The sequence below is a fragment of the Rhipicephalus sanguineus genome, chromosome 1 (genome assembly GCF_013339695.2).
Source record: "Rhipicephalus sanguineus isolate Rsan-2018 chromosome 1, BIME_Rsan_1.4, whole genome shotgun sequence".
NCBI lineage: Eukaryota > Metazoa > Arthropoda > Arachnida > Ixodida > Ixodidae > Rhipicephalus > Rhipicephalus sanguineus.
Genome location: NC_051176.1, coordinates 212191955 through 212219420, shown reverse-complemented (window position 1 = coordinate 212219420; position 27466 = coordinate 212191955). Strand labels below are relative to the sequence as shown.

The window sequence follows — 27466 nt, the reverse complement described above, 5'->3', positions numbered from 1 at the left end:
GGTCCACATGCGAGGCACTATATTCCGCCACCACCGCTGGAGGTAAAAGTGGGGGGTATGCCGGTCGCCGAAGCCCAAACGATCAGAATCCTGGGCCTATATTTACAGACCAACAGGAAGAATACAGTGGCCCTTGAAAAGCTTAAGAACACGGTCAACGCTACCGTAAGGCTAATCAGGCGAATCGCTAACCGTAAGAGCGGGATAAAAGAAAAGAACCTCTGTAAGCTGGTACAGGCGTTTGTGCTCAGCAGGATTACTTATGCGACACCTTACATGAAATTGGATACCACAGAAAAAGGCAAGGTCGAGGCTATGATTAGGCAGGCTTACAAGGCAGCCCTTGGGCTTCCTAACAATGCGTCAACAGACAGGCTACTAAGATTAGGGGTGCACAACACCCTGGAAGAACTACGGGAGGCGCACCTGGTGATGCAGCACGCTAGGCTTTCGACAACGGAAACTGGCAGGGATATATTGGAAAGGATTGGCGTTGGCGCCGAGGCTCCCGCTGGTGACACTAAAACTCAGGTGCGGCGAGAATTACACAAGGCCTTGTACATAAAGCCTTTGCCCAAGAACATGCATCCGATCCACCATGAGGGACGCAGGCAGGCAAGAGCCAGGAATTTACATGTTCAATATGGGGAGTACAAATCGGCAGTCTATACAGACGTCGCGGAATATAAGGACAAGGACGCATTTGCGATTGTGGTGGTGGACAGGCGGGGACGCTTGGTCGCCTCCGGATCAGTCAAAACCCGCTCCTCAGAAACTGCTGAAGAAGCGGCAATAGCGCTAGCTATCACTAATTCTCAGTCTGACCTGATTCTCAGTGATTCAAAAACAGCCATTCAAAATCTGGCGAGGGGCAGAATATCGGTCACCGCCGCACGACTGCTGCACCGAGCCGCGGGGCGAGAAATTCGGGAAAAAGAACTTGTCTGGGTACCAGCACACTCTGGAAATTCTGGGAACGAGGCGGCTCACCTGAATGCTCGAGGTTTCGTCAGCCGGGCAGGTGAGCCGCCCGTTCCGGGGAGATCCGCGAGAGATGGGCTGGTGTCCTTTCACGACATCACCAATCATTATAAACTAGAGCGTAGGCTTTATCCGCCCCCGCACAAGCGGTTGACCAAGGCGCAGGAATGCGTCTGGAGAAAACTGCAGACGCGATCTTTTCCCAACCCATACGTGTTGAGCAAAATATACCCGGAGGAGATTAAGCCACAATGCAAATGGTGCCAGGCAGTGGCAAGTTATGACCATGTACTGTGGGAATGTAGCATGGTGCCGCCACCGGCGGATATTATGCGTGATCCCTCTCTCGAGCAGTGGGAGGCCGTGTTGACCAGCTCAGACCCAGTCGTCCAGATAAGGGTCGTGGAGTGGGCCACACAGGTCGCCGTCAACCTTGGGTTGATGGCCATCTAACACGAAATCGTCCCCAACTGTTTTCTGACGAAATAAAATTTTTCCATCCATCCATGCATAAATGCATGAAAATTGCATACATCAGGCATGCGCAAACGTGGAGGATCTAGGAATGACAATTGTTTTCTAGACAATGATAATAAAGGTGCGCTGACCCATTCTTGGCCTAACTCATGTATGGTGGCTGATTCAACTATCAACCGCGTTGTTTCATCTTTGTGCATGCGTACGAAAGAGCACTCATGAAAAGGAAGTGAACACCCACACGTGCTGGAATGCGCGGATAACAACCCACCACCATCATTCTTTACATTGTTTTTGTGTTCTCTAAGCCTGTCGTTAAGGCAGTGCCCCGTCTGCCCCACGTAGAATTTCCCACACGAAAGGGGGAGCTTGTGCATGACCCCTTCTTTGCATTGCACGTGGTGAATTCTGTGATTTTTGACGCAGCTGCGCGCTTTGTGAGCAGTTGGGTTGCCGAGCCTGCACAACTTTCCCAGCCTGTTTGGAGCCGTAAAAGCGACACCAATGTTTGCTCGAGCGCCCACTTTTTTTAAATTGTGGGAAATCTTGTGAAGGTATGGCATGACAGCGAACCTCTTCTGTGAAATCCCAACAGCAGCGGCGTTCTGTTGGCGACCTGAAGGCTTTTTGCGCAGAGATTCTGCGACTGACACCAGAACGTGGTCAGGGTAGCCTGCTTGTGCAACGCGAGCCTTTTGTCAATCAAGGCTGGTTGCCATTAAATGGCGGCATGATTTGCTTATAGCATTGTCGAGGCAGTGCCGGACGACTCTCCTCTTGACTAATTTCGAGTGGGATGAAGAAAACGGCAGCAAATGTTTGTTTCCCCTTGGATCATACTACCAGCACGTGTGTGTGTTGTGAAAATAAAATCGATCATCGAAAAACTTTAGGGAACCGTTCTCTCCCGGGACCTTGTGAGTAAGCTGCAATGGCTGTAGGCAGTCACAGACAAGTGTGAGTAGATTAGAAACTTCCGATTCAAAGCAACCTTTGTCACAGTTCATTAAAAACAGGTAGTCGTCATCATATCTAAAACATTTAAAAACACTAGTCCCAGTGAGATGCGTCAGGAGGGTTCTGTTGAGGCTACCTAAAAACAAGTCGCCTAGAATGGTCGGAATACAGGACCCTATACAGATGCCTTGCTTGTGGATAAAAGGCTTACCGTCCCAAAGGATGTAAGTAGAATCCAAGTACGTAGCTAAAAGGTCTAAGAAGTTTCTAGACGAAATGCCAGAAGCGTCCTTAAATTCTATCCAGCCGAACTGAACTAAAGCACCCTTGATACATTCAAGCAAGGCCTTGCGGGCCAACGAGTAGTAGAGGTCTTTGATATCAATAGATATGGCGCACACAGCCCTTCATTAGTCCGGGCCGGGATAATGTCCAATTGACGATGACGATAACGTCCTCGTCAATTCAGTACTGCGCTTAACGTTATACACACTTGGTAGCAGCACTAAAGACTCAACATGTAGTGCGCGCCATGAAACTTGCACGATTTGCAGACTCGTGCTGACAGAACGTGCGGAGCGCTGGTAATTCATGCTCGTGAGTGTTCAAACCAGTTAAACGACATTAACGGGCATTTGGCGCTTTATTCGTGGCTCATGGCACATCAACAACCATGTGGCAATTTTCATATCTTAATTTTTTTTTTATTTACAAATACTGCTGTCTCGACAGACAAGACTTGGCAGGCATGGGTACATGAATTAGTCAAACAACAATCATACAATGCAAAGTATCGCAATATGTAGTTTGGCAATTCTTCCACAAACTGTTTATGCGTTTTTTTCCTGCAAGGAACCATCTACTGTTCCAAATGTTGACAACGCTTGGAAAAAAGAATGCATAAAACAATTAATGAATGGCTGTAAAAGAACAATATTAAGTGGATGTAATCGGCGCGTGGCACGCCTAGTGAAATGACTGAAAGAATTCAGGGCTTGAATGCAACTGTGGCCATGTACATTCTGATGCAGCAAAGGGATACGCTCAAGTGTGTGTCGATGAGCCAGCGCTTCTAACGATAAAGCACATGTGTGAGTTGGAGAAAATTTGCGGTCATATCGGCGGAAAATGAACTGTATTGTTTTCTTTTCATACTGGCAGGTTTTTGCAGCGCGTGAACATAGGAAAAAATGAACAGAGTAGACAGAAAGAGCGCTGACTTCCAACTGACTTTATTTCGCAAAGTGGCAAAACATATATAGGTGGAAAAGGAAAATAAAAAGCGAACATACCAGCCTATTCAAAGTGACTGTAATCAAAGCATGTGGAAAGGATCCACCATTGCCTTAATGCCTGGCCAAGCATTCACGTTCTGTGATAATGCAACTGATGGGGAGCTTACGCAGTTTTCACCTAGTGAGTGAATTTTCTGCTTCGATGATCTCGCGGGTTAACTGATCCCTGTGCCTTGCCTTTATCGCGCATTGATTGAAGAGGGGAGTGCAACCGCAGTCCTGGCAATGGATGCCAAGGTGCCCTTGTATCACATTACAGTCGAGTCCCGCTACAACGAAATTCACGGGACACGCGAAAAATTTCGTGGTGGTGGAATTTCGTTGACGTGAAATTACCATGTACACTTGTACCTCGATATAACGAACATGGATATAACGAATTATCAGTTATAACGAAGTAAATGAAGAATAGCCTTGTCATAGCTACAGTGTTACAAATAAACGTTTATAACGAATTTTCGGATATAACGAAGTTATTTTTGTGGCATATGCGACTTTGTTATAATGAGGTTTGAGTGTATATTGTCACGTGGTCGTGACGTCGACGAAGGCAGCAGTCAACACGTCAGAGATGAAACTCTTCATTTGGCCGAACTTGTGGCCGGGCAACTGAAGGTCAAACTACAGCAATACAATGACATCGGCGAACAGAGCGTCGGCCGTCGACCAACTGGCAAGCGGTGAAGCGCGTCTGTATTTAAACATGTGCCGTCGAATATTTGAGCGTTATCGCTGGCTGTCGCGCAAATTCTAGAATAAGCTCGAGTGTATTCTGTATCTGTGTTTTCGTAGCGACCGAAAAAACTGCGAATGCGTTGCGGGAAAGCGCCTTTATCGCGCATTGCCTTTATCGCGCATTGATCGAAGAGGGGAGTGCAACTGCAGTCCCGGCAATGGATGCCAAGGTGCCCTTGTATCACATTATGTGCATTATTTCGGTGCACTCGCAGGTGGTCGTTTACGCACCTGCAATTTTGGCCAACATAAGCCTTCACAGACGTCAGTGGGATCAAGTAGACGACTCCCACTGTGCATGGGACGTAGCGTGACATGTGCGCTACAGTGCAAGGGCCAGAGTACACTTCGTTTCGTTTGAAAAGTGCGGGAGCGTGCCGTGCCTGCTTTGCTGTGAAGCAAACTTCTGTATCTGCGTTTTTGTAGCAACCGAAAAGCTGCGAACGCAACCAAGTTATTTTGGTTCATCCTAAATGAACATATTGTCTGCAGGCAGTTTGTTAATTACTTTACTTTCCTTCTTTGTCCTCAGTTTTTCTACTATTTTATTAAAGTTTTCACTAGGGATGTGCGAATATTTGAACTGACGGAATATTTTTCAAGTAGTGTTTGCTATTCGATTCACTTTGCACCGGAATTTTACTGTTCGAAGTATTCGAACTTCTGGGAAACAAATATAATGGTTTCAATCGATAAAAGTCAAATCACAGAGCTTCTAAATGATATTTTAAAACTATAGCATGCTCCCACGTTGTTGATTGCATGAAAAAAAAAAAAGGACAAGCTCAGTGCAACCTCATGGAAAGTGAAATTTATTCTGATGGCAGTTCCTTTCTTTAAAGGGCCAGTAAACAGTCCAGTAAACACTTCGCCTTCAACATGAGCAACCTGTGGAGGAAGCATTGTCGGCTGCAAATCGAGCGGAGAGACGGGGAATCTCCGGTAGCACGGGCGGACTCGCACTTGCTTGGTTTTCCCCCTGTATTGGTTAACACTCTGTATTGGTTTTCCCATTGCATGCGCGGCAAGCGGGGTTCTCCACGCTTTTTTCTTGCGCCCCTTCGTCGTCTTGGAAAGCAAGCACGCATTCCTGCTGCACTGTGAACTGTCATAAAGGTTTAAAAATACCAAAGAGCCGAAAATTACCCTTGAAGTTACGGAGCACGTGCGACAATGTAAACAATAAACAACCAAGAGCTGCAGCAAGCGGAAGTGCATTGGAACTGAGCGAGCTCGCTGATGACGTCTATTGCTGACGTCGTTGCCGAAGTGGGCGGAGTCTCGACAAGGGGCTACGCCTTCCCCTCCCTGTGGTGGAGACGTGTGGCGAGGACGCGTGAAAATTTGTAACCAGCTAACACAGATGCTCTAACTCCTGTAGCTTCCCTATTATAGCACGTACTCACAAAATTCTTGAGGCAGCATGTTCAAATAGCAGACGTGCGCATATTTCTCTTCATTACAATTTTTGGACCTTGGGGTTGTTAACTGGCCCTTTAAGTGATCCCGTTTTGCTGTTTTTAAAAAAACTTCTGGATACACCTTGATCGCGTGCCGCTTTAAGGGACAGCACCTTGACGAGCTCGGGTCTGCACGGAGCTGTTTGAGAACATATGTAAGCTTGTCATCAAGGCCCGAATATCTTCCCATTTCCGGCCCGTAGAAACTTTTCCTTCTCGATACGCAGTTGATGACCTTCTTCATTAGTTTGCATCACTTACAGACACGGGCTTCGGGCACTCAAAAGTAGATGGGACGTAGCTGTCCTCGGCGTGTGAAATAACTCTCGTTTGATATTCGCTTTCATAAAAAAAGGGGCGCGTCACCATTACCATTTCATCGGCAACAAATTCGACGCAGCCAGACCGTAATGGAGCACGAAACAAACCAGCGTGGAGTAGCTGTAAAATGCGTTCCGTCACCATTTTGTGATGGCAGTGTGGCTGCATCTGCCACTTAATGATCCATTGCTGCTAATGCCGTGAACTTGGTTTCGTACTCGATCGACTCGTTTTGCAAAACGTGCTTTCCGAATGATTTCTTGGCACCACAAAAGCAGTCTGCGATATAACATTCGTTAGTATCGTCCTAGCAACCCTGAAATATCAAGTTATCCAGGCTCATGCCATTACTGCACATTACGTCACCCGTGTCACTAGGCAACAGCTATCAGCACAGTTTCGTTTTCACGCGGCGGACAGAATGCTGTTGCCAGGTATACGGGTTATCGTGCAAAAAAGAATTGTTTTGTTTATGGCTATGTTTTGCACTGCATTTTAACATGAAAATGTTACTTGGCCAGATTTGCAAAAGTGCGCACTCGTTCGGCGTCCGCGAAAGCCATGGGAGAAAAACGTGACTTCTCCCGTGGGAACTAACACCGGTGCCAACAACTGCCACAGAGTCGACTCGCAGCTGCGGAGTAGGAGAGGAAAATTCGTGGAGCGGATGAGAAACTCGTGACTCGAAAGGAGCGCACCCTTGTCCGCCACATCAGTTGGCCTTCAACTTTTGTAGAGGCAATGTTGCAGCAGCCTGCAGCACCGCCTGCACAGATATTGCGACACGCAGCTGCAAGAAGTCCGATGCCAGTGTTTTAGACTTAGTGTTGACATCATGAGAGGACGCGTAAAGTGTTGACACCACTTCAGTTTCACCATATAATGTGAATAAGTGCAATTTGGCCTCTGCATTATCTCACAACTCACGTACAGCACTTTGCAGCACGCCTTTATGTACCCACCTCATAAGAATATGCTCAGGGATCCTCTGCAACCTTGTTCTGTAATTTCGTTTGGAGGTATTCGAGAAATATTCGAAAAATATTCTATTTAATTTGCACTGAAACTTCAATATTCGAATTAGCTTCGCACCCAAAATTTTGCTATTCACACAGCTCTAGTTTTGACTTCCATGGAGTAGAACTAATTTATTGAGGAAGTTTTGTAAGCTAATTTGTTTTACGCAAAGTGTGTGTAAAAGCTGGAATTTTCTATATGTTTTGTGAATAAGCATTTGCAATGGAAAAGTGTCGGGATTTTCTTCAGTATTGCATCGGGACTACACAGACCTCTTTATCAAGCTGAATGTGGATGTGCTTTTTACATTCGCATGATTTTTTGTAGCACTCTTTACCTTTTTATGCAGTTGTAATAGTTGTTTTGTCTCTTTAACAGGCAGAAGTATGGAATGTTGGCCACATAGAAAGTGAAGATGGATCGAGGACATTGACTATACCTCAAGTTCGTGCTGGTCTTCAGAGGATCATTGAGCACACAAAGGCAGGTGCAGTGCAGATGCACTCTTATGATCTTAACAATTTGATTCATTTTGCTAGTAAAGCTACCTTAAACACTTGTTTTTTTTGCTTCAGTATATAGTTACCGGCTGATTATTTTAACCTCACAGGGACTGCTGAAAAGTCCGAATAAACGAGAGTCCGATAAAACAAGCAAAAAAAATATTTGTTCGCACTCATTCGGGCTCCACAATCGTCTGAAAGAAATCGTGAATGGGCTGTAGAATGCTGCTTCGTATACATGCAATCGGGTCAGCCGGAATTTTGGACAGGTTTGTGCCGTCACTGTAGGCAACTGAAAACACCATCCCTGTTTTCACAAGGTCCACATGCGACAGCAGCAGAGCAGGTGGTGCATTGTCCTCTGACTCATAGTTGCCGTTTGACGGGGCAGCAGACACCTGCCGAATTATCTCGTCATCGTAAAGCTCTGCGCATGTCATTGCAGCACTGTCGGCATTTGTGAAGTTCTCAAAGGTGACTATGTTCGGGATCACCATGCCAGCGCTGCACAAGTCTTGCAGAACCTGCAGACAGGAGATCCTGGGCCACGGGATCCATCGTATCCGCTTCACCACCTCCAACAAATCCTGCGTGCCAAAAGCAATTTTGGAACGTGGCTGGCGTCACTGCCTTCCAGGCATCAGCAAGCATGTTGATCGCCAACCAAAGTCTTTGAGCACATTGCTTGCCAACATCGATGCGCAGAACTATGCAGCTCAGCAGGCGTGCTCTGTATAGCACCTTCAAATTTTTTTTCGCGCCCTGGTTCATGTGCTGAAGGATGCTAATTGTGTTAGATGGCAGAAATTCTAACTAAATAGATGTCAGGTCATCGATGTGGCCATGTGCACCGCAGTTGTCTACAAAGAGCAATACCTTGCGGTTTTGGATTTTTAATTGCTGGTACAGTTTGCAGACATAGTCGCCGAAGAGATGCTGTGTTATCCAAGCCTTTGTATTAGCTTCATACCACACGCGCAATATTTCTGGCCCCTTGAAGCACCTTGGGCTTTTTTAAACTTCCCGAACACAAGAATCGGGAGCTTTTCGCTTTCCGGCATGTTGCTGCCAACCATCACCATGATCCAGTCTTTGCTATGTACTGCAGTACATAGCAAAGACCTAGGTACTGCTATGCCTTCTGCTGTGGCAGGGGTCGCCAGACACGGACAGTGTCTTCTTGTGTAGCATCTTGTAGAACAAGCCTGTCTCGTCACAGTGTAAGACGTCATATTGCAGGCTTTCCTCACAGCGAGGCGAGCTACAATAAGCGTGGCGCAAGTGACGTCGGAACCTTTTCAGATGCCAAATAAAGGCACCCTTCAAGGAGCCATCATCTCTCCCCTGCTCTTCAATATCGCCATGATAGGACTCGCGCAAATCCTGGATGACGTACCGCAGTTGAAATACACCCTATACGCGGATGATATCACCCTATGGGCAACGTGTGGATCCCTGGCTAGCAAAGAGCAGACACTTCAAGAGGCTGCAACAGCAGTTGAAAATTTCGCCAGGGCCAGCGGGCTCAGTTGCGCCCCAGAGAAGTCTGAAATCATCAGGGTACATGGAAAAAGGTACAGAAGCAATGGAAACATAGATATACACATTGAAGGCGTAAAAATTCACGAGGTAACTGTCGCACGAATTCTGGGTTACTGGGTTCAGAGTAATGGAAGAGCAAACCACATAATAAACTTATTAAAATCAGCTACGAAACAAGTCGCGCGTATGATACAGAGAATAACATACCACAAAAAGGGAATGAAGGAAGGAGACACAATTAGATTAGTACAGGCACTCGTACTGAGTAAGATAACGTACAGTCTACCTTTCCACACGCTAAACAAATCTGAAGAAGAAAACGTCGAGTCTATAATCAGGAGTGCCTACAAAGTAGCCCTAGGACTACCGGTAAGCACACCAACTCAAAAGTTATTAGAACTCGGAATATATAACACATATCCTGAGCTAAAGACAGCGGTACTGACCGCGCAGAGAAATCGTCTAAGTCAGACGAAAGCGGGGCGAAAGATACTCGCTAGGGTGGGCTTCCCACCGTACCCCCAGAACCTGGACGAGGTTCTTGTAGACATCCCGGAACCCGTCCGCGGCAAGATCTCGATCGCTCCCCTGCCCAAGAACATGGACGTAAATACAAACAAAAAGCGCAGAGAGGAGAGAGTGCGATGGCTCCGTAAAACATTAAAAAACAAAACAAATGTTTTGTATGTGGACGCTTCCGCATATAACTTCAAACGGTCCGTTGCAACAGTCCTCAGCAGCGACAACAGAATGATGACATGTGCATCCCTGTACACGTCCTCGATCGCCAAGGCGGAATGCTTTGCAATTACCCTTGCGATCAAAGAGCAAGAACGAAGGGAGGAACCACAGACCATTATCATCTCCGACTCACAGGAAGCGTGCCGTTTATTTTTAAAAGGCCGCCTCCCGATAAAGCTAAGTAAATTCCTAGGCGGGAGATTGAAAAACAACTACAGGCTGATCTGGTGTCCAGGACACACAGGCCTGGAGGGAAACGAGAGTGCAGACGCTCTTGCTCGAGGGCTCACGAACCGAGCAGAGCCTCGACCGCACTTTCAATCCCCTCAAACACTTCAGGAGAATACTAACGAGGAGGACAACGACCCATCCAGAATGGCCCCTCGCGAAATTCTGGCTCACCAGCAAGGCACTCGACAAAAATACAGCGCCCCCCACAAATCATTAGAAGGGGAGGACGCGATTGACCTCCGTAGGATTCAAACGGGGGTCTTTCCCAATCTACAAAGATTGAACAAAATTTTCCCAACGCTGTATGGGCACGCCTGTCCGAGGTGTGGCGGCTCGCCATCTCTATATCACATCTCGTGGGGATGCCTAAACCGACCACCAACTTTAGATGCCTTTTTAGGCCAGTACAACCTATCTAATACCTTCGAGCAATGGGAGGCCCAGCTCGCCAGCTCTGACCCAGAGGTACAGCTTGCGCTTCTGGGTCACGTCAGGCAGGCAGCAGTAGCCAGTGGAGCCCTGGACTTGGGGCTCCACCCATCGAGCTCATGACCCCTTATCCCAACCCTTATGAATAAAGTTGTACTACTACTATCTCAACAGACTCCAATCTTTCCAAATGGTAATTCATAACAAGAGTTTGGTCCACGGCACCGCTTTTGCTGCACGTCTTTTTAGTGAGCTTGGACCTCTTTTACATGCGAAGCATTTCTCAGTGAACAAGAGGCACTTCGACCGTTTCTATCTATCTATCTGTCTGTCTATTTATCTGTCTGTCTGTCTGTCTGTCTGTCTATCTGTCTGTCTGTCTATCTGTCCGCTTACGTCTGCATGCTCTTATGGTCGTCTCGTGAAGTTGGTACAGTAGAACCCCGCTGTTACGTTCCTCACTGCTGCGTTTTCCCGGCTGTTACGTCGTTTTCCGCCGGTCCCGGCATAGCTCCCATAGGATACAATGTATTGGGAACCCCGCTGTTACGTCGTAACTGTCGGACCGTTTCCGTACGATACGTCGCGAAGTGCGCCCGGAGCCGACCGAGTGACTACCAAAGAGAGCGGCCATGGCGCATTTTCACGCAGCTTGGCCTCGTTTGACCGTAATATTAGCCGCATGAGAGGCGCAAGCAACAGAATCTTTCAAGTGATGCAAACAAAAGCATGGCCTTCGAGATTCAAATTGCAAAAATGGCGTCTATGACGTAACTGCTCGCAAAAGCAAGGCCTTTGAGATTGGCATTTACTATTGACAAAAGCATAGCCTCTGAGATTTGCATTGCACAAACATGGCGTGTATGACGTAATTGCTTGCGAAAGCAAGGCCTTCGAGATTGGCATTCACTTCTGCCATCGCGTTGGCGTAGACTCATCATCATCGTTATTTGTCGGAGAACGGGAGGAGTTCGAGCTGGTTGGAGCTCGCATGGTCGTGCGTGCGGTTCGCGGTCGGACTCGCCGCGCCGGTCGTGATTGCGTGTGCTTAGTTTTTTCATGCCTACAGCTGTTTGTTAAAAAAATCACATACGTTGATTACATTTCTGTGGATAAGGCCGTCCTAAGCTCCGCGTTTCTATCCATCGACTAGATCGCGGCTGAGCACGCCAATTTTCGTGCTGCTCGTAAGAATTGAAATAAAATTCTGTACCACTAAATATTTTGCCGTTTTTCCTGTTTTTCGGCTCTTACGTTTCCCGTCTCTTACGTTTATTTCCTACGGTCCCTTCAAAAACGTATCAGCGGGGTTCTACTGTATATACTAAAATTGGCAGAGGAGGACATGAGTGTATGAAGAATGCGATTTACAGGTTCTGACATGAATAATGTGTGTTGCCTGTCACATAAGTCATGAAACCCTTTCCACCAGTCACGTGTGACACATATCCAAATACCGTGGCCCCTGTTATGTGGGTATGCGCCACAGGTGATTCGCAGTCTATAAAAAGGACAGTGCACATAGGCTAGAAATTTTAACACAATAGTTTAAAGGAGCCCGTGTTGCAGAAAATGCGGTGCTGGCATCGGTGGCCTTGTCGATGAGTGGAGAATTCTGATGGAAGCAAAGAATAAAAATCATGGCTCAAGCGGGAATCCAGGCATTCTGTGTGGCAGTGAAGTATTCTACCACAGAGCCATGCCATTGCTTGAATGGGATTCGGAAAAGACCGTATGCAAACTTCGTGTATAACAATGTAATAAACATTACATATGTGTACCTATGACTCTGCAAGCTATATTGAAGCGTTGCTCGGATACACCGACGACAGTCACTCATGATATGCACATGATGCCACCGTAACGTGCACTTCGTTGCAATCAAATTGACGTCTCCACCTCAACTCTTTCCTTACTGCGAGGCATATGGATGTTTTTTTAGATGCGAAGCAGCTTAAGGCGGGGGCTTTGTCCATCCCTTTCTTGGCGTCCACAACCCCACTGCGCATGCGCGTCCCCTCCCCCTCTCGCTCCTCTCCTACGCTTCCCCCCTTCTCGCGCTCCTCATTCTCCTGTGCAACGCCGCGATGAGCGCCAGCGTCAACGTCGCCGCCAGTGTCAGCGTTAGCGCCAGCACAAGCATTCCACGGGAGGACACCCCCCTGCGCATGGGTGTCCCCTCTCTCTCCTCTCCTACGCTCTCCCCCCCTCTTGCGTGCCTGTCGACCGCGTTCCCCGCTCGTCCTGTGAGAATTAACGGCCAAGCTAGAGGGAAGACACGACGCGCGTAGCATTCCTCTTCACATTCCATGACGCTTTGAATGGATGGATGCAGCTTACAGCACGGGACTTCATCCCAGCTTAACAACCTGACGAGCCAGCTCCTAAAAAAATTACACCATCTCCCGCTCAAGTGAACCATCTCCCCGCTGCTTCGCATTCACGCATGGTTCGCTTTAGGCGGAGATGGTGTAATTTTTTTATAGGTTGCACTAGGTCTTTTTTGCTGAAGGAACTACTGCACCTAATATTTTATGTAATACATAAACGAAAAGCAGGTGAATGAACTTTTCACACATTCGAGTTTCATAACGAGATGTATGTTATGCAAGTGATTTAAATTGCAAATTCAAGATTGCAGGACAAGATTGAACAGAGTTTGTAAAGACATGCTTCTATCTAATAGGAAAATAAATACAACAGAAATATGAGATATACAACACGTGCTGCTGTCTAATAGGCACCATCTCTGAAAAATTCAAATTTTTCCATTGAACAGGCCTTCCTGCACGAAAAATTTACCGTAAGCACTACAATAGGCGTGTCATGCGGCAAAGCAGTTCTTCGATGTAAAGCATAGCGTAAAGTTGCATGTCCTGCAGTAAACTCTTGTTTTCTGCTTGGGTTTTCTAGTCGCACTTGCGGGTCTTACAGTTTACGTAAGTTTCCATCCTGGCAGGCTGGTGCTGAAACGCGAACTGAGACCGCCTGAAGCAAAAAGCGAAGCTGACCGATATTCTGGGCTGGTTTGGCTTCGTTGCACTCAGAATCAAGGTCCAACCTAAAAGTAGTATCCTCAGACTCGCTGCAGCTTGTTAAATTGATAAATTCAGGAGCAAACACACCGGAATCCCGATATCTGCTATCTTTCAAAGCGCGTGCGCGCACCGTATTTGGCGGCGGCCACTTACGCTTTCCACTTAGATGATCGCGCAACTTCAGAGCACATTCAAAATTCATGACCGCACGGGAAAAAAACAAAGTACATAAAGAAAGAAAACTATTGTTTTTCTGCTTTACAATGCATGCCGCACTGTGCCCGTGAATAGCGGGGAATATGTCGGAAGCGGCAATTCAAACCATCGATAGCCTGCTGTCGACGATTTGAATTCAGTAGCCGTAGCCTGGCCTGCGGCTACTGGACTGGCTTGGAGACCGGAACTAGACTAGCTGAAACACACAAAAACGATGATCACCGTGCATTTACAGTAGGATGACCTCTCGGGGTACCAAGGAGGCTTAGACCCAAATAAAAATGCAATTAAGCGGATTGGTCAATCAGCATCTCTAGCGTCGAGGCAAGCGTTGTCAATAGAGTGTTTAACGAAGGTCCGTAAGTTCAAATAAGAGGCTGGAAAATGGACGTAATTTTGGTAATTATACATTACGGCCTAGAGGGAGAGTGGCGATGCCCCAAAGCAGTTCGAATAATTGAATATGTAAATTTTTGAAGTCCGAAAAATCAGTTGGCGACTGTACATCTGTATGTTTCAGCATAATTTGGCTTTTCACCCTGTAGTGTGCCTTTATCTCGTAGTGTGCACGTATTTCACAGGAGTACGGCCGCGTTGCCGTCGCCTCACGTGAACTAGCGCGCCGCTGCACACGTGTGCTCGGGCAACAAGGCGCCAAGCACAGCGCAGCAAGTACACAGTACCTCTCTCAGAGATCTGCAACACTTTATTGCCTGCGGCAACACCACAAACACAGGACAACGCCCGCTCCCAAAGACGGCGGGAGAAGCAAAACAGGCTTAACCACGCCACGGGTGAAAATACAGCACAAAGGGTGCCGCTAGCGTGTCTCCGCTGGCAAAAGGGCTCACAGCGACACGCTGCTGAGGGAAACGGTCCCTCGTGATTACGCTGCGTACTCTCATGATCAATGACCACAGGGCCCGATCGCTCGAGCGAGGACAAACTCCACTCGCGTTGTCTTCGATAGGTACTGCTCAACGTGGTATGACCACGTGCGAACACACCGCACCACTCTTCGGCTTAGCGTTAGGAAAGGGCAATTGAAGGCGAGCGTTCGCCACGGGCGCAAGGCACCATTGGCGAACTCTGTCCAAGCGAGCCCCAAGAACAAAGGAGCCGACGGATGGGAAACAAATGACGTGCTTACCCCTCGCTGTCCACAGAGATTTTGACTCCCCCGCCACGCGAAACGTCTCGCGAAACTCGAGCGCAACGCCACAGTCTAGATCCGGCAGCGGGTGAGGGACGTTAACGTCACCCCCAGCGCCCAGTGCTGTATGACCGTGGAGGAGGGAGTGTGGTGTTATTTTGGCAGGACCGCTCCAGAAAGAATCAGACAGCACGCCAGTGCACAAACACACGTCCCACTTCTATTACACCCTTCACACATGGACAACAAACATTACGAAAATCCCTAAATGAATAAATAGGACGTCCGGTCTACAGTTCAGGTCATCGGGATAGTCTTCTGGGCCGTCGTCGATGCCCCGTCGGCACCTTTCAGTGGCAAAGACGACGTTATTGCAGCGCCGTCACCTGCCGTGACAGTCAGAAACCGCAGGGTCGCCGCGTCGAACTCCGGTGGCTCTGCGCCACCGTAGACGAACTGGAGCCGATGACACGCGGGTTCCGGCGGCAGGGAGTTGTGCCCTTGAGCACCCGTAGTACGTCTCGGAAGCCCCACGTCAGCCCTCCTGGACCTGCGGGGCAGGGGCAGGTTTAGGAACCCGGCGTCAGCTCTCCTAGACCAGTCGTCTAGCGGAGGCTGAACATTCCATTCAGGTAGTGGGAGTGTTGCGACGTGGCCGGGGTCGTACCTACGGGCCAGACGCCCAGCGAGGTAGTCCTGCCTCGAACGACGAACCTCGCGCACTGCCGAGGTCATGGGTCTCGCACCCTCGAGGCCGTGCCTCGCAAGCTTCCGTTGTCTTCCTCATCGACACCACACAGCACACTACATATTCAATTTTCGGTTTCGTTTTCTATCCGCACACCACATATTAGCACAGGGAGATCATGATCAGACATGCGGATGGCAGAAATAGGCGAAAGACCTGCGCAATGGCAACGGGCAAGCCTCAATCCCCACAATCTTGACATGTTGCATTACAATTAATCTTCTGCGATTGCAAAAATTAGGTATTGTGATATCTCCATATAACGAACTTCAGGGGACCGTGGCAAACAACTCCTTATTGTTTTGCAACGGTGTTGCAGTGAAATGCCTAATGTACCATAATGTACTACCGTATATTGCCGATTATAAGTTGACCCCCCCAACTTGCAACCCCTTCTAGGGGAAAAAAAATGTCGCCTGCATCTTCCCACAGGGGGAACTCGAGTACAGTCGAACCTGCTTATAACGAACTCAAAAGTGTCACGAAAAGTGGTAGTTATATCAGTAGTTCGTTGTATATGGACTCGCCCTTAAAAACGTGCGCTTAGCGGCGAAGCCGTTTTTTTTTTTCTGTGCACTTTTATTAAAGTGCTAACAACCCCTCCAATGACAAGCTAAGCCTTTTCACGTCGTGAAGCGACGCCCGCTGCGTGCTCACGAGTGAATTAACCGCCTTTGCAATGAACTGACACCGTTTCACCGAAGCGCGGTACCGCTACGTGGAGCCGATCATCCCTGACTAGCTGCGTGCAATGCGTCGGCTACTCGGCTCGCGGAGTCACTGCCGGGCCGCTTGCTGTATGTCGTACGTGCGGGTTTGTACGTTCTTCGTGCCTGCTTCACTCTGGACCGTGCATGGGTGCGGCGAGTAGCCTCAACGCGGCGAAAACAAGCATTTTTGCAAACAATGCGCACTCGATGTCTTCGCGATGCTCTCGTGGCCCTGCATGACGATGCGCGGCGCACTTGAGTTGTCACCTAGTCAAACACTCGGTATACGCTCGCTGTCAATGCATCGACGTTTCTCGGTGCCAGCGCCGCTCAACAACAGTGATGTACTTCCGTTTCTACCAACGCCTCCTATAAAAAAACTATGCCTGGGACGTGAGCCGCAGAAGCGCTGCCCTACCCTTTCTGTTGTCCTCCTTTCCACTCGGTGCAGTGGCTAGAGCCTCTCGTGCCGAATTCTTGCAACCTGCCGAGGCGCGTCGCTGCGCCGCCGAGGAGACGATGCAACACGGCATCCACTCACCCTTGCCTGTTCTTGCCCTTGCACGAGCAGATGACGTTCATGCTACATATTGGAGCATTGAGACGCTCTTAGACGAGGTGACTTGAGAAAACGCTAGCCGTTATGTGGGCGAACATGTGGCCATAAACGTACCTTCGTCGAAATTTTTTGAGTGGTCGCGAAAGCAGTATGCACGGTCGAGCGTCGGCAGAAAGAATTCCAGCGTTAGTGAAAACAACGGAGGAGTTGATCGAACTAGAGCGCGAAGAAACGCCTCTCGAACGCACTAGCGACGCGACGCCGTAAACGAGCTGAAAACGATGCTGCGCAAATAAACAGACATCGACAAAAGTAAACGCAGGTGGCAATTGCTACAATGCCCGTTCTTGGGGAGCTGTTCTTTTGCCTTGCTTGCATGCGTTTATGAAAAAGGTGATGTGTTATTGAGCCGTGTGCGTTATTGCCTAGTAATGCGGTTTTGCTGCGTGCCGAAATGATCGTCGAGCCTAAGAAAAAAGCCTTCACATCTTGATTTTTGCGCTACTAAAGACGAACACATGAGAGAAGAGACGGGACACGCGCTGTTCTCTCATATGGGATCGCCTTTCGTAGTGCAAAGTTAAGTACTCACCAACTCTACCAACAACAAGTTCTTACGAAATATTAAAAAAAGAGTTGCGGGCTTGACTTTCCACGCGATACCAGTCGCACCTGCGGCGGCCGACGCCGCAGGTGCGACTAAGAAATGCTCCGCATTTAAAAAAAGTGTACTCCGAACACAGCCTCATGCTGCGGCCATAGCTCACCAATAAGATTTTCAGAAGAGGGAGTGATGCAAAGAAACATTTACTTGCCCGTGAAACATTGCTTACGACTCGTCGTTGCTTGGGAGAAGGACGCAGTCACGGTCACTGCCATTGTGTGAGCCACTGCTGCTGCTCGCCATCAGAACGTGGTACTGAGATGCCGCACGTGGAAAACGCCGCGTGGACATCATCGTAGCAAATGCTCAAGCTCTTGCTTCTCTGGTCATGAACCCAGTATTGAACCGCCTCCTCAACGGCAGGGTATCGTCCAGACTTCGGTCCGCGAAAGGAACGTCGTGTAGCAGCGCATGCGAAGTTCTTGGTCCTTTGTTTTGTCCATTCCCTCACGCACTTTTCCGACACATCAAACTTGCACCCTGCTTCGACGTTGCTTTCCGACTCTGCGTAGAGGATCGCTTGCCTCTTGAAAGCAGCGGTGTACTGTTGCTGGGGTAGTGGTGGCATCTTGGCGTCCGTTTGGCAGCGTCGCAAATCGCGCACACCACTGCTCGCAAGCGAAGCGAAACGCAGAAATGGCGAACAGGCGCGAGTGCAAAAAGACGCGAACATGCAACGTTACTAGACTTTGGCGAAGACGCTTGTGGGCGCATGTGACTGGTCATGTGGTTTAGTTCCCTGCGAAGTGTTGCCAGCCCACACGGCGCTGCCAGCTTTTCTGTGGAACGCCGGTGGTTTGTCAACGAATCGTTTCTATTATATGAAAACAAAACTGCAGGGCGCATCGCAAGATAAATTCCTCTTTATTCATAGAGCATCGTTCACCCTCTATCAAAGGTTTGAAATGCTGCTTTCGAGACCGTGTTTCCCAAGCAGTTCGCATTATTGCTGTGCGGCGGTGATTTTTAAATGTGCTCCGTAGTTTCGCCTCGCATGGTTTCGCTATAGTTTCGCAATCGTCATGGCAGATCGCAGAAATGTCCGGCTCCGGAAGCAGCGCGCGCGCGTTGGGAGATACCGTATAATGCGGAATATAGGTCGACCCCCTTACCTTGAACAGCAAAAAAAAAAGGATACGGGACTGTTCACTGATGCACTTTATTCAGTCCTCCAAACTGTCGGAGCTCTCCTCTGAGGACGACTGCTTTTTGCTAGCCGCCTCCCACAACCTGTCGTCCTTGGTGCCGTCGAGAGCGTTGCTGATGCAGCACTTCTTAAATGCGCGCACCACCATTTCTTCAGGCAGAGACCTCCATGCCTCGGAGACCTAAGCACAAACTGTCGCGAGAGGTGGCCTGCGCAGCCGGCCTGTCGGGGTCCGCAGGTTGTCACCAGCCATTCATTCATTGTAAAACACACGCACACGGTCTTTAAAAGGCTTGTTAAAAACAACGTCCAGCGGTTGCAGCGTTGACATCATCCCTCCCAGAATGACGACAAGATCGGTCTTCCAGTCGCGAAGTGTCTCGTTCACTGATGCCGTCAAATGCCCGCGAAATGCATCCAACACGAGCATGTTCCGGTGCTGCAGGAGGGTTCCGGGCCGCCGGTTCCACACTGTGCGGATCCACTCGTGCATTAGGGCCTCGTCCATGTACCCCTTCTCGTTCACGCGGACGACATCCTGCGGGAAGGCCTCCTTTGGCAGCGTCTTCCGCTTTAAGATGATGAACGGGGGCAACTTTCTGCCGTCGGCCGTGCAGGAAAGCATCACGGTGAAGCGCGAATGCTCGCTTCCAGTCGACAGCAGCTTCACCTCCTTTGCCCCGCGTCCACAGACTGTTGTGGACGACGGCATGTCGAACCACACCAGCGTTTCGTCGGTGTTGCCGATCTGGCCTAACATGCAGCTATTCACGTAGAGTTGAAACTCTATCAACTTGTCCTCGTACTCCTCCGGCAACTTCTTGCAGATTGACGTGTGCCGTCAAAGGGCAATCGCCTTTGCGTCTCATGAAGCGGCGGACCCAATAAATGGACCCCTTGAATTCTTCCCTCGACAGACCGGCTTCACGGGCGAGCTCGACGGCTTTTGTGCGAATGAGCTCTGCACTCACTGGCAGGGACCTGGCATGGTACTCGCGGACGAAATCCGCCACTTTGTCCTCGAGTTCTGGGTGCACAGCTCGGCGACAGCGAAACGACGTCTTCCGCGCGTTACACACCGACAGTTTGGATTTCTGGTTTCGCCAGTACCTGATCCTTTTCTTAGACACTCCAAACTGCCGCTGCGCCAACATGTTGCTATTTGCTTCCGTCAATTTAATAACTTTTCTTTTAAATGCGGTGGTGAACTGGCACCACGTCCCGGTATTCATAGCTGGCCGCAGAGCAAGGTCGCCACTCGCTAGGAACACATGAACAAGTTAAGAAAAATGGCGTCGGGCGTCTGCCCATGGAGGCGATGTCGATGCTGATGCCCAAGAAGCATGCGACGCTCCCTGTTGCCAGACGATCCTCGGTTTGTGCCAAGGGCCGGTATATAGGTCGAGGGGCGACTTTTTAGTGACATTTTTTGGAAGAAATCTTGACCTATATTCCGCACTATACGGTAGCTGTTGCCGCGACTCCTTTGCCTCTGCGGCTGACGTTATCGATGCGTCGAAGAGCAGGAAATCCGAGGACGACGACCTTTCGTCGGACGCCACAGATAAGTCGACTTTACGATTCCGCGTATAGGTCGACTCCGATTATAGGTCGACCCCCAAACTTTGGAAGGTCACTTTATGAAAAAAATGGCGACTTATAATCGGCAATATACGGTAACATTTCAGCAGTGATGAAATCCTATCTTTCTTGTGGTATATACGGTAACATTTCAGCAGTGATGAAATCCTATCTTTCTTGTGGTATGTCTTACTTGTTTTTTCCGATAGCCACACACGTCACTAGACAATGCACATGATTGATCACGCACAGTCATCAGCTACAGCTTCTATTTTAGGCAGAATAATACCACATCAATAAATTTGAGTGCTACGTAAGTGTTCGTTTAATGAAAAGTGATGTAGACTGGAAAGTTTGGTAGTGTAATGATAGTTTTGCTGTGCAACAAGAAAATCTTCCAGGGGCTGGTTGAAAATAAACACAGGAGGTGATGTTTCTTAAACACGTTTACTATATTCTAAGCATTGCGAAACTGTGTCACTGTTGGGTAAGGTGTGTCCGAATTGTCCAGCCATGTTTGTGTTATCCACTGAAGAATCAAAACATAAAAAATTTGGCACTATAGAAATATGTGTGCCCAAATAATGGAAGTCCACTATATTAGATTTCACCTGCATATTTAGATTTCTAGGATGATCGCCTGACTTATTATTTTTTTTTTCTCTTCACTTTTTTCCACACTAGCCAATCATTGATGCTGCATTTGCACCCGACGGCACAGCACTTGCCACTGCTGGTGCTGATGGACAGGTGCGCTTCTTTCAAGTTTACATGCAGGACCCTGATGCAACACCCAGGTATGGTAATCTCGCTTGAGAAGGTGGTTTGTCTGTGAACTGTGCGAGTGGCCTACAGCTACTCTATTGCAGGTTTGTAACACAAACTAAGATACATGATATGCAGTAATCCGCCATTATAACAAAGTCAGTGGGACGACGAAAAAATTCATTATAAGCGGTATTTCGATCTAAGCGACCACTCGAGAAAAGCTAATGCATTTGAGCTTTAATTGCGCTACAACTGCGAGGAAGTCAAAACAGAATGTATTCAGTGAAGCAAAACTTTTTTTCAGGTGCAAAAAAAGCACTTATTCATGAATAACACAGTCACATGGCCAATCAAATAGCGCACCCCATGGAATGCTACAGCGCAAGTCAGCCCGCAGTCACTTGGCCATTTTTCGGCATCGAAGATGTTGCGGTTTTCTGGCGTCATGAAGCCCCAGGAAATCTTTTTTTCGTGTAGATTCTATCACTGGGGGCACCAGCGATGCTATTACGGTTGAGATTTAACAGTTCGCACCATGAAATTTGACAGCTCCCATTCGCTCCGCAGTACAGTCGACTGATTTTGCGGAACTGGCGAGGACTGCAAAATAGTCCAATAAGGTTGTGAACACATGATAATGTTTATTTGGATTAGAGCAGGCTAAAAAAATCTCCAATAATGCCTTGCTTCATGCAGGGGTGAGACAGCTGCGCATATTGCGCATTTTTGATACGATTCCGTTTTCCTGCGCCAAGCTGCTCCAAAAGCATAAGAATTGCAAAAATTGCGCCGAACTGCGCCGAAACGGCCCCACAATCAAGAATTTTCAAGCCCGCGTCACTTTCAGCGTGGGAAAACGTAACTTTAGAAGCAGCGCCAGGGATACGTTCGCAGAACACGTTAACGCGCCCAAGCGTGTCCTTCTACGCGCCTTTGTAATAGAGACTTCCATAGTGCTGTGATAATCGCCTCTGAGCGGTTGTAAATATGTGTAGTGTCCGAGCGGTAACGACGTAGTGTCCGAGGGGTAAGGTTTCTCGGCGCTCGCGACGCATTTTTGAAGGCGGTCCCTCACGAGGTGGCAGCGAACGGTGGCGCAGCGCGCTTTTGTTATCACCTATTAAAAGCGTGCGGTACACTTGACACTACGCCACCCGCGCAGCCGAGCAGATAGCTGAAGGCGCTTTATTTTAGGCAGTTTTCGAATAGCGTACGCTGAGTTAGTGTTAGCGTTTGCGGCCCGCTATTTCCGTCACTTAACGGAAGCCCGCAAGCGGTTAGCGTACGACGCATGCGCAGTTGTGCGAAAAGCCAACACAAAGCTTTGCGTACGCTATTCGAAAGCTTCCTGAGGGTTCGCCCTTCAGGGAGGGCAAATATTAATCGCAGCGCCCCTCCTTCCGATTAAGTCAAAGTATGGGCGGTATCGACTTTGCCCCCCCCCCCCCCCCTTCGTGCGCACGCCTATGGCGGTGGTCATACTGGCGCGTTCGTCGGTGACCATACTGCTTTTGTTCTTTCCTGATGTTACGCGCTAAGGCGTCGCCGCAATCGCGTGCTAGTCGGAATCATTCATTGACCGTTCAAAGACGTACTGCTATGTGACTATACAATTCTTGTGCAATCAGTTTTTATTGCGATAGCAATTATATGGACAGTTTCGAGGGGTTCTTGCCGTCGCCGTCATGTCCTTCCGGTATGAAGTCCAAATTGATAAGATCCCCACGCGAATTGTATGTTATACAGCGGGTAAAAGCACGCGAGCAGAGGCGACGTACGCGGCCGAAGCAAACGAGCCGGCCTAAAGCCCCTCCATCGCGTCTACTGCAGCCGGCGGAAGACGCATGGAGGGCTCGCTTTAAGCCGGCCCATTGCCGTCGCTCGGAGGCTGCATGCGATAACATCACCACGCTCGGAAGGCCTGCCGTCGAAGCAGACAGGAAACGCCCCGCCCGTTTTTAACAAGCCTTAAGGGGGGACGCGGCTTTCGTATCGCGAAAAATGGCAAAAAAATCGATTTTTTGAAAATCACATTTTCAGTTTCTGTAGCCCTTTTTATATCCGATTCCAAAATATCTTCACCGAAAACCGCGTAGAAGTGCTATAAAAAAATTGTTGCGCCTGCCGAGGTGGCGAAAATTATTGGGGAAATCGCAAAAAAACACTGATTTTCAAAAAATCATAGCTCCGCAACGACGCCACCGGGCGCCGATATCTTCGGCTCATCGGAAAGCGCATTTCTCCGTCTTCAAATTCCCCGCCGCAGCTGGCTCCTCCCTTCGAAAACAAGCGCACAAAAAGCAAATGTTCGAAGGTCGTTTCGAACCCTCCGATTGGCCGCGTCCGCCATGTTGCCCCAGCGCGCCTCGCCATTGGTCCGATGCTCGCTCCGGGAGATCGTCGTCTGCAGCTCGTGCGTCTCGAGCTCACGGCTGTCGAAAGTTGCGCTACTTCGTTGCGTGTTCGCAATCACTCTGTGTTCGCGGCTCGACGATAACTTTGAACAAGAACTACGTTTTAGTTTGGAGCTACTAGCGGAAGCTCGGTGGGATTACGATGTTGCGCCGCACTCGTAGCGAACATCGCAAACGCGCGTCTCGGACCGACTTTCTAGCGTTGACTCGTCGGATCCGTGGTTGGAGGTTCTGCTTGTGCGCACTTCGGACGTCGTGACGAAGATGATCGCAGGACGACTCTTTGTACTCGCGACCACGCATTACGTACTTTGAAACATCGGGCACCGCGGCCGGCGCGTCTACTGCTCGGAGTCGTCACTAGGCCTAACTCCGCTCACGGCGTCGGCACGCGAGACGAACCTCGAACTTTGCGGGCAAGAGCAACGCGTTAGCGGATTCGCGGCAGTGTCTTCTTCGCAAGGAACGAAGCGCTTCCCCCGCCGGCTTCTCGGTACAGCGGATGGCCATTTTACGCATCGGCAGCGGACCCCACGGCCAAGCTCGTCGCGCAGCGGGCGCGCGTCGGCGTCCCAAAATGCAAGGCCAAACACGTTGCGCGCCTATTTTTCGTCGCCGCACCTAGGCATATTGCGCACCGTCACCGAATGCCGCCACCCAGCACATCGCGTGCCGACTTCCCGGACTATGCGGCCGAGCACTTAGAGGTGAAATATAAAGCACTGTTGATGCAATTTAGGCGCGCTTGGAGTCGTGCGTGGTATCGCCGTAAGCGCTCATGAATCATCTGAAAAAATAAAAGCCTCGCAGAAAACCGTGTCCGCGACCGGGTGAATGATGAAGCGCATCGCAGGCGAGGTTTACAAATTAGCTTGACGAGTGAAACAGGGAGATGAATTCATATCTGCCCAGTTCGCGTCTTGAATAAACTGCTAAGGAATTCCTATTCCACCAATGTCTTGGCCATAACTGCCTGTTATTTAGGAGGAAGTGATAGGTTGCCATGATGAGAGCCGCTTTTAGTATCCTATAAAAATGATTCAATGATCAATTGCAATCAAGACTGTTAATTATGTTAATGAGAGCATGAATACAAGAAAGCTGGCAAATCATCATAGTACATGACCTACTTGAATTACAATATCTTGTTTTTTGTCATGTCTATTACACCACTTCATAACTTCGTTTAAAATTCATGCTACATGTTCTTTGTATATCAGAAAAGGATTTTAAGAAAAAAGAAAGAAAACAAAGGCACAACCGATGAAAGGCCACATGTGCAGGAGGTCCAACCTTATAAAACACCTTAAAGATCACAATCTTCTTGTGTTTTAGAGAAGCAAGGCACCTCAAACTAAAGACAGGGCACTCAAGAAAGTGCACATTACGGAGGACTCAAAAGATTACGACCCCAGTGCCTTTTGATGAAGTAATATCGTTGGTACAACTTTAAAGCCGTTTTCTCAAAACGACTTTTCTTGCTTCCTGCTTCGCTTGTTCCGCTGATTTCTCACTGACCGCTGGGTCTATTTCAGTTCCGTTTTTTGTTCTATATTCCTTGAAGCACAGTTCAGGGCGTGACATCCTTGCTTTTTCAGTATGGCGTTTTGATAATTAGCTATTTGACGAGTTGCACAAAGCCTCGATGCCTGTTGCGCAGTCACCTCATGAAAAATGAAAACTAAAAAAAATTTTGTTTCAAATAAAAAAATCTAAGAATGTCACGCCCGCAATCAGACATCTTAGAATGCATAGCACTTTGAACGAGTTTCCTATCGCATTTTTTAAGCGAGTCAGACTCGGAACAAGAGCAGAAGGTGAAATATATTGTAAATCAAAACGTTGTAAAGATATATTCATGAAATTTCTACAGTAGCATTAAAACAACATTTCAAATAAGTGTGCCAATTTTCATCAGAATCCATGAAGAAATAAGAAAGTTGGTACCGAAAGCCACGTCCCCCCTTAAAGGGCCCCTCACCAGGTTTGACAATTTTGAGCTAACGAGCGCAATGCATACAATGGGCGTTCACGATCGCGTCTGCCAAAATTTGCAACGCTTTGCACCGCGGAAATGGGTCAAATTTCAAGGTTAACGCTGCTTGCCCTTCCTCTCGCGGGCGCGCGCTGTAGAGAATGAGGGGATGACGTACATGAGAAAATGGCCCTACGTAGATGATAGTGCTGTGACGTCGCTCCTCTACGTAGACGACTGTGCTCTGACGTCGCCAACAGTAGCACGTGACACTGCGATAATTAATTGACACGACATGTGTAGTTTTGTAATTTGTTGCTTGACTAGATTAATAAATCTTGAGAGAAATAATGAGACACAGAAAGAGAATGTGTGCGTCTTTTTCATTTTTTTCGTGAATTCCAGCGAGATGCGGGGCTAATGTGCCTCCCTTTCCCATGCGTTCGTGTCCCCGCGGTTAGCGCATCGAGCAGACGCCAGCCCTGGAAACGAAATTAATGTTCTGGCGCGTTCGAGCACTCATTATGCTCATTTATTCTACCGCGTCCAAGTAAACGTTAATGTGGCACTGGATCATGATACCGCCACTCTCGTGCCCGTACAAATATCTCAACTTTCATGCCCATCCCGCAGAAACAGGCAGTACACCACAGAGAACGCCGACAAAACGCCCACGGTCGCTACATAAAACAAAAGGTAGCGGCCGTGCAACGCCACTCGAGTGCTCGGGCTGGCTCGGGCACGTCATGCGCACGTGACCATGCATGCGCATGACGTGTTCATGTGTATGTGTCAAGTGAAGAGGGCAGGGAAGGGATTTGGCTTGCTAAGGCTACACGGGGCGAGTGGCAAGGGTTTGAAACTCGCCTCCTCGCATCGTGGTTTCGCGCCGCTACAAATTATTGTTTTTCTCAGCTCGTAGTGAACCGATTTGAAAAATTCCTACGGCATACTGGTCTTCATTCGGCACACAACAACTTCCAGCGTCTAACTAAAATTTGCTATGTGGCCTGGTGAGGGGCCCTTTAAAAGGCACGAAGACGCGAGGGGGGGGGGCGTGGAGTGTCGCGCGAGGAGCAACTTTGAACTTTGCGCGGTCGCGATCACTGGCGCGCGCGCGCGCGCTATCTCGAAAGCCATCACAGCGGGATTTTTTTTTATTATTTGAGAAGTGTGATGTTTTCTTTTCTTATTTTCAAATGTAAAGTGAACCTACTTGGAAAAACTTTTTTTTATCTATTTCATATGTTGTTACCAGGGTTATATCAATTGCGTGGTTTGCAAAAAGGTAGTGTAGTTCATACCTGGCAATAATCTGTTAAAAAAAGCTTTCTCCAAAGGCTCTTTGAATGTTATGTGTATTCTAAGCCGATTGAAATATGTGCTTGTTCCTCCAAGTTACTACAAATTTGTTTTTTCAAGCTCCAAAAACGACATAATAAATGCCGCTAACTGCTCCCAAACAAGGTTCTCCTGCTCCTAAATTGAAATTTTGCTGCTCCCAAAACTGCTCCCAAATCGATTTCAGCCGTCTCACCCCTGTTCATGCTACGCTTGAGGATAAGCAGATTTGATTGTGTTTGGGCTAGAGTAACGTCGTCAGCGCTTTGGCGATCACTACTGTTGTGGGCGGCACAGTTGGTGGCTCCATGGCACCAAACAAACAAAATTTGACGCCGGCCACAAAGAGATGCATGCAACGCCTCATCTGGTTGGTGGGATTAACGATGCGTTTAGGGGTTCTTTAACCTGCACTGACATCGCTCAGTACATGATCCTCCAGCATTTCGCCTCCATTGAAATG

The 27466-nt window shown here is 48.5% G+C and overlaps 2 protein-coding genes across 2 annotated transcripts in view; one reads left to right on the top strand and one right to left on the bottom strand.

The window, feature by feature from the left end:
• LOC119406858 (enhancer of mRNA-decapping protein 4) overlaps positions 1 to 27466 on the top strand; it is a 202582-nt gene that overhangs the window by 36722 nt on the left and 138394 nt on the right. The window contains exons 7-8 of the mRNA XM_037673612.2: positions 7622 to 7726; positions 21190 to 21302. Coding sequence (XP_037529540.1) covers positions 7622 to 7726; positions 21190 to 21302 — 218 coding nt within the window. The remainder of the gene's footprint in view (positions 1 to 7621; positions 7727 to 21189; positions 21303 to 27466) is intronic.
• LOC119406972 (small nuclear ribonucleoprotein-associated protein B) overlaps positions 1 to 27466 on the bottom strand; it is a 373302-nt gene that overhangs the window by 295855 nt on the left and 49981 nt on the right. The gene's annotated exons all lie outside the window — the stretch shown is intronic.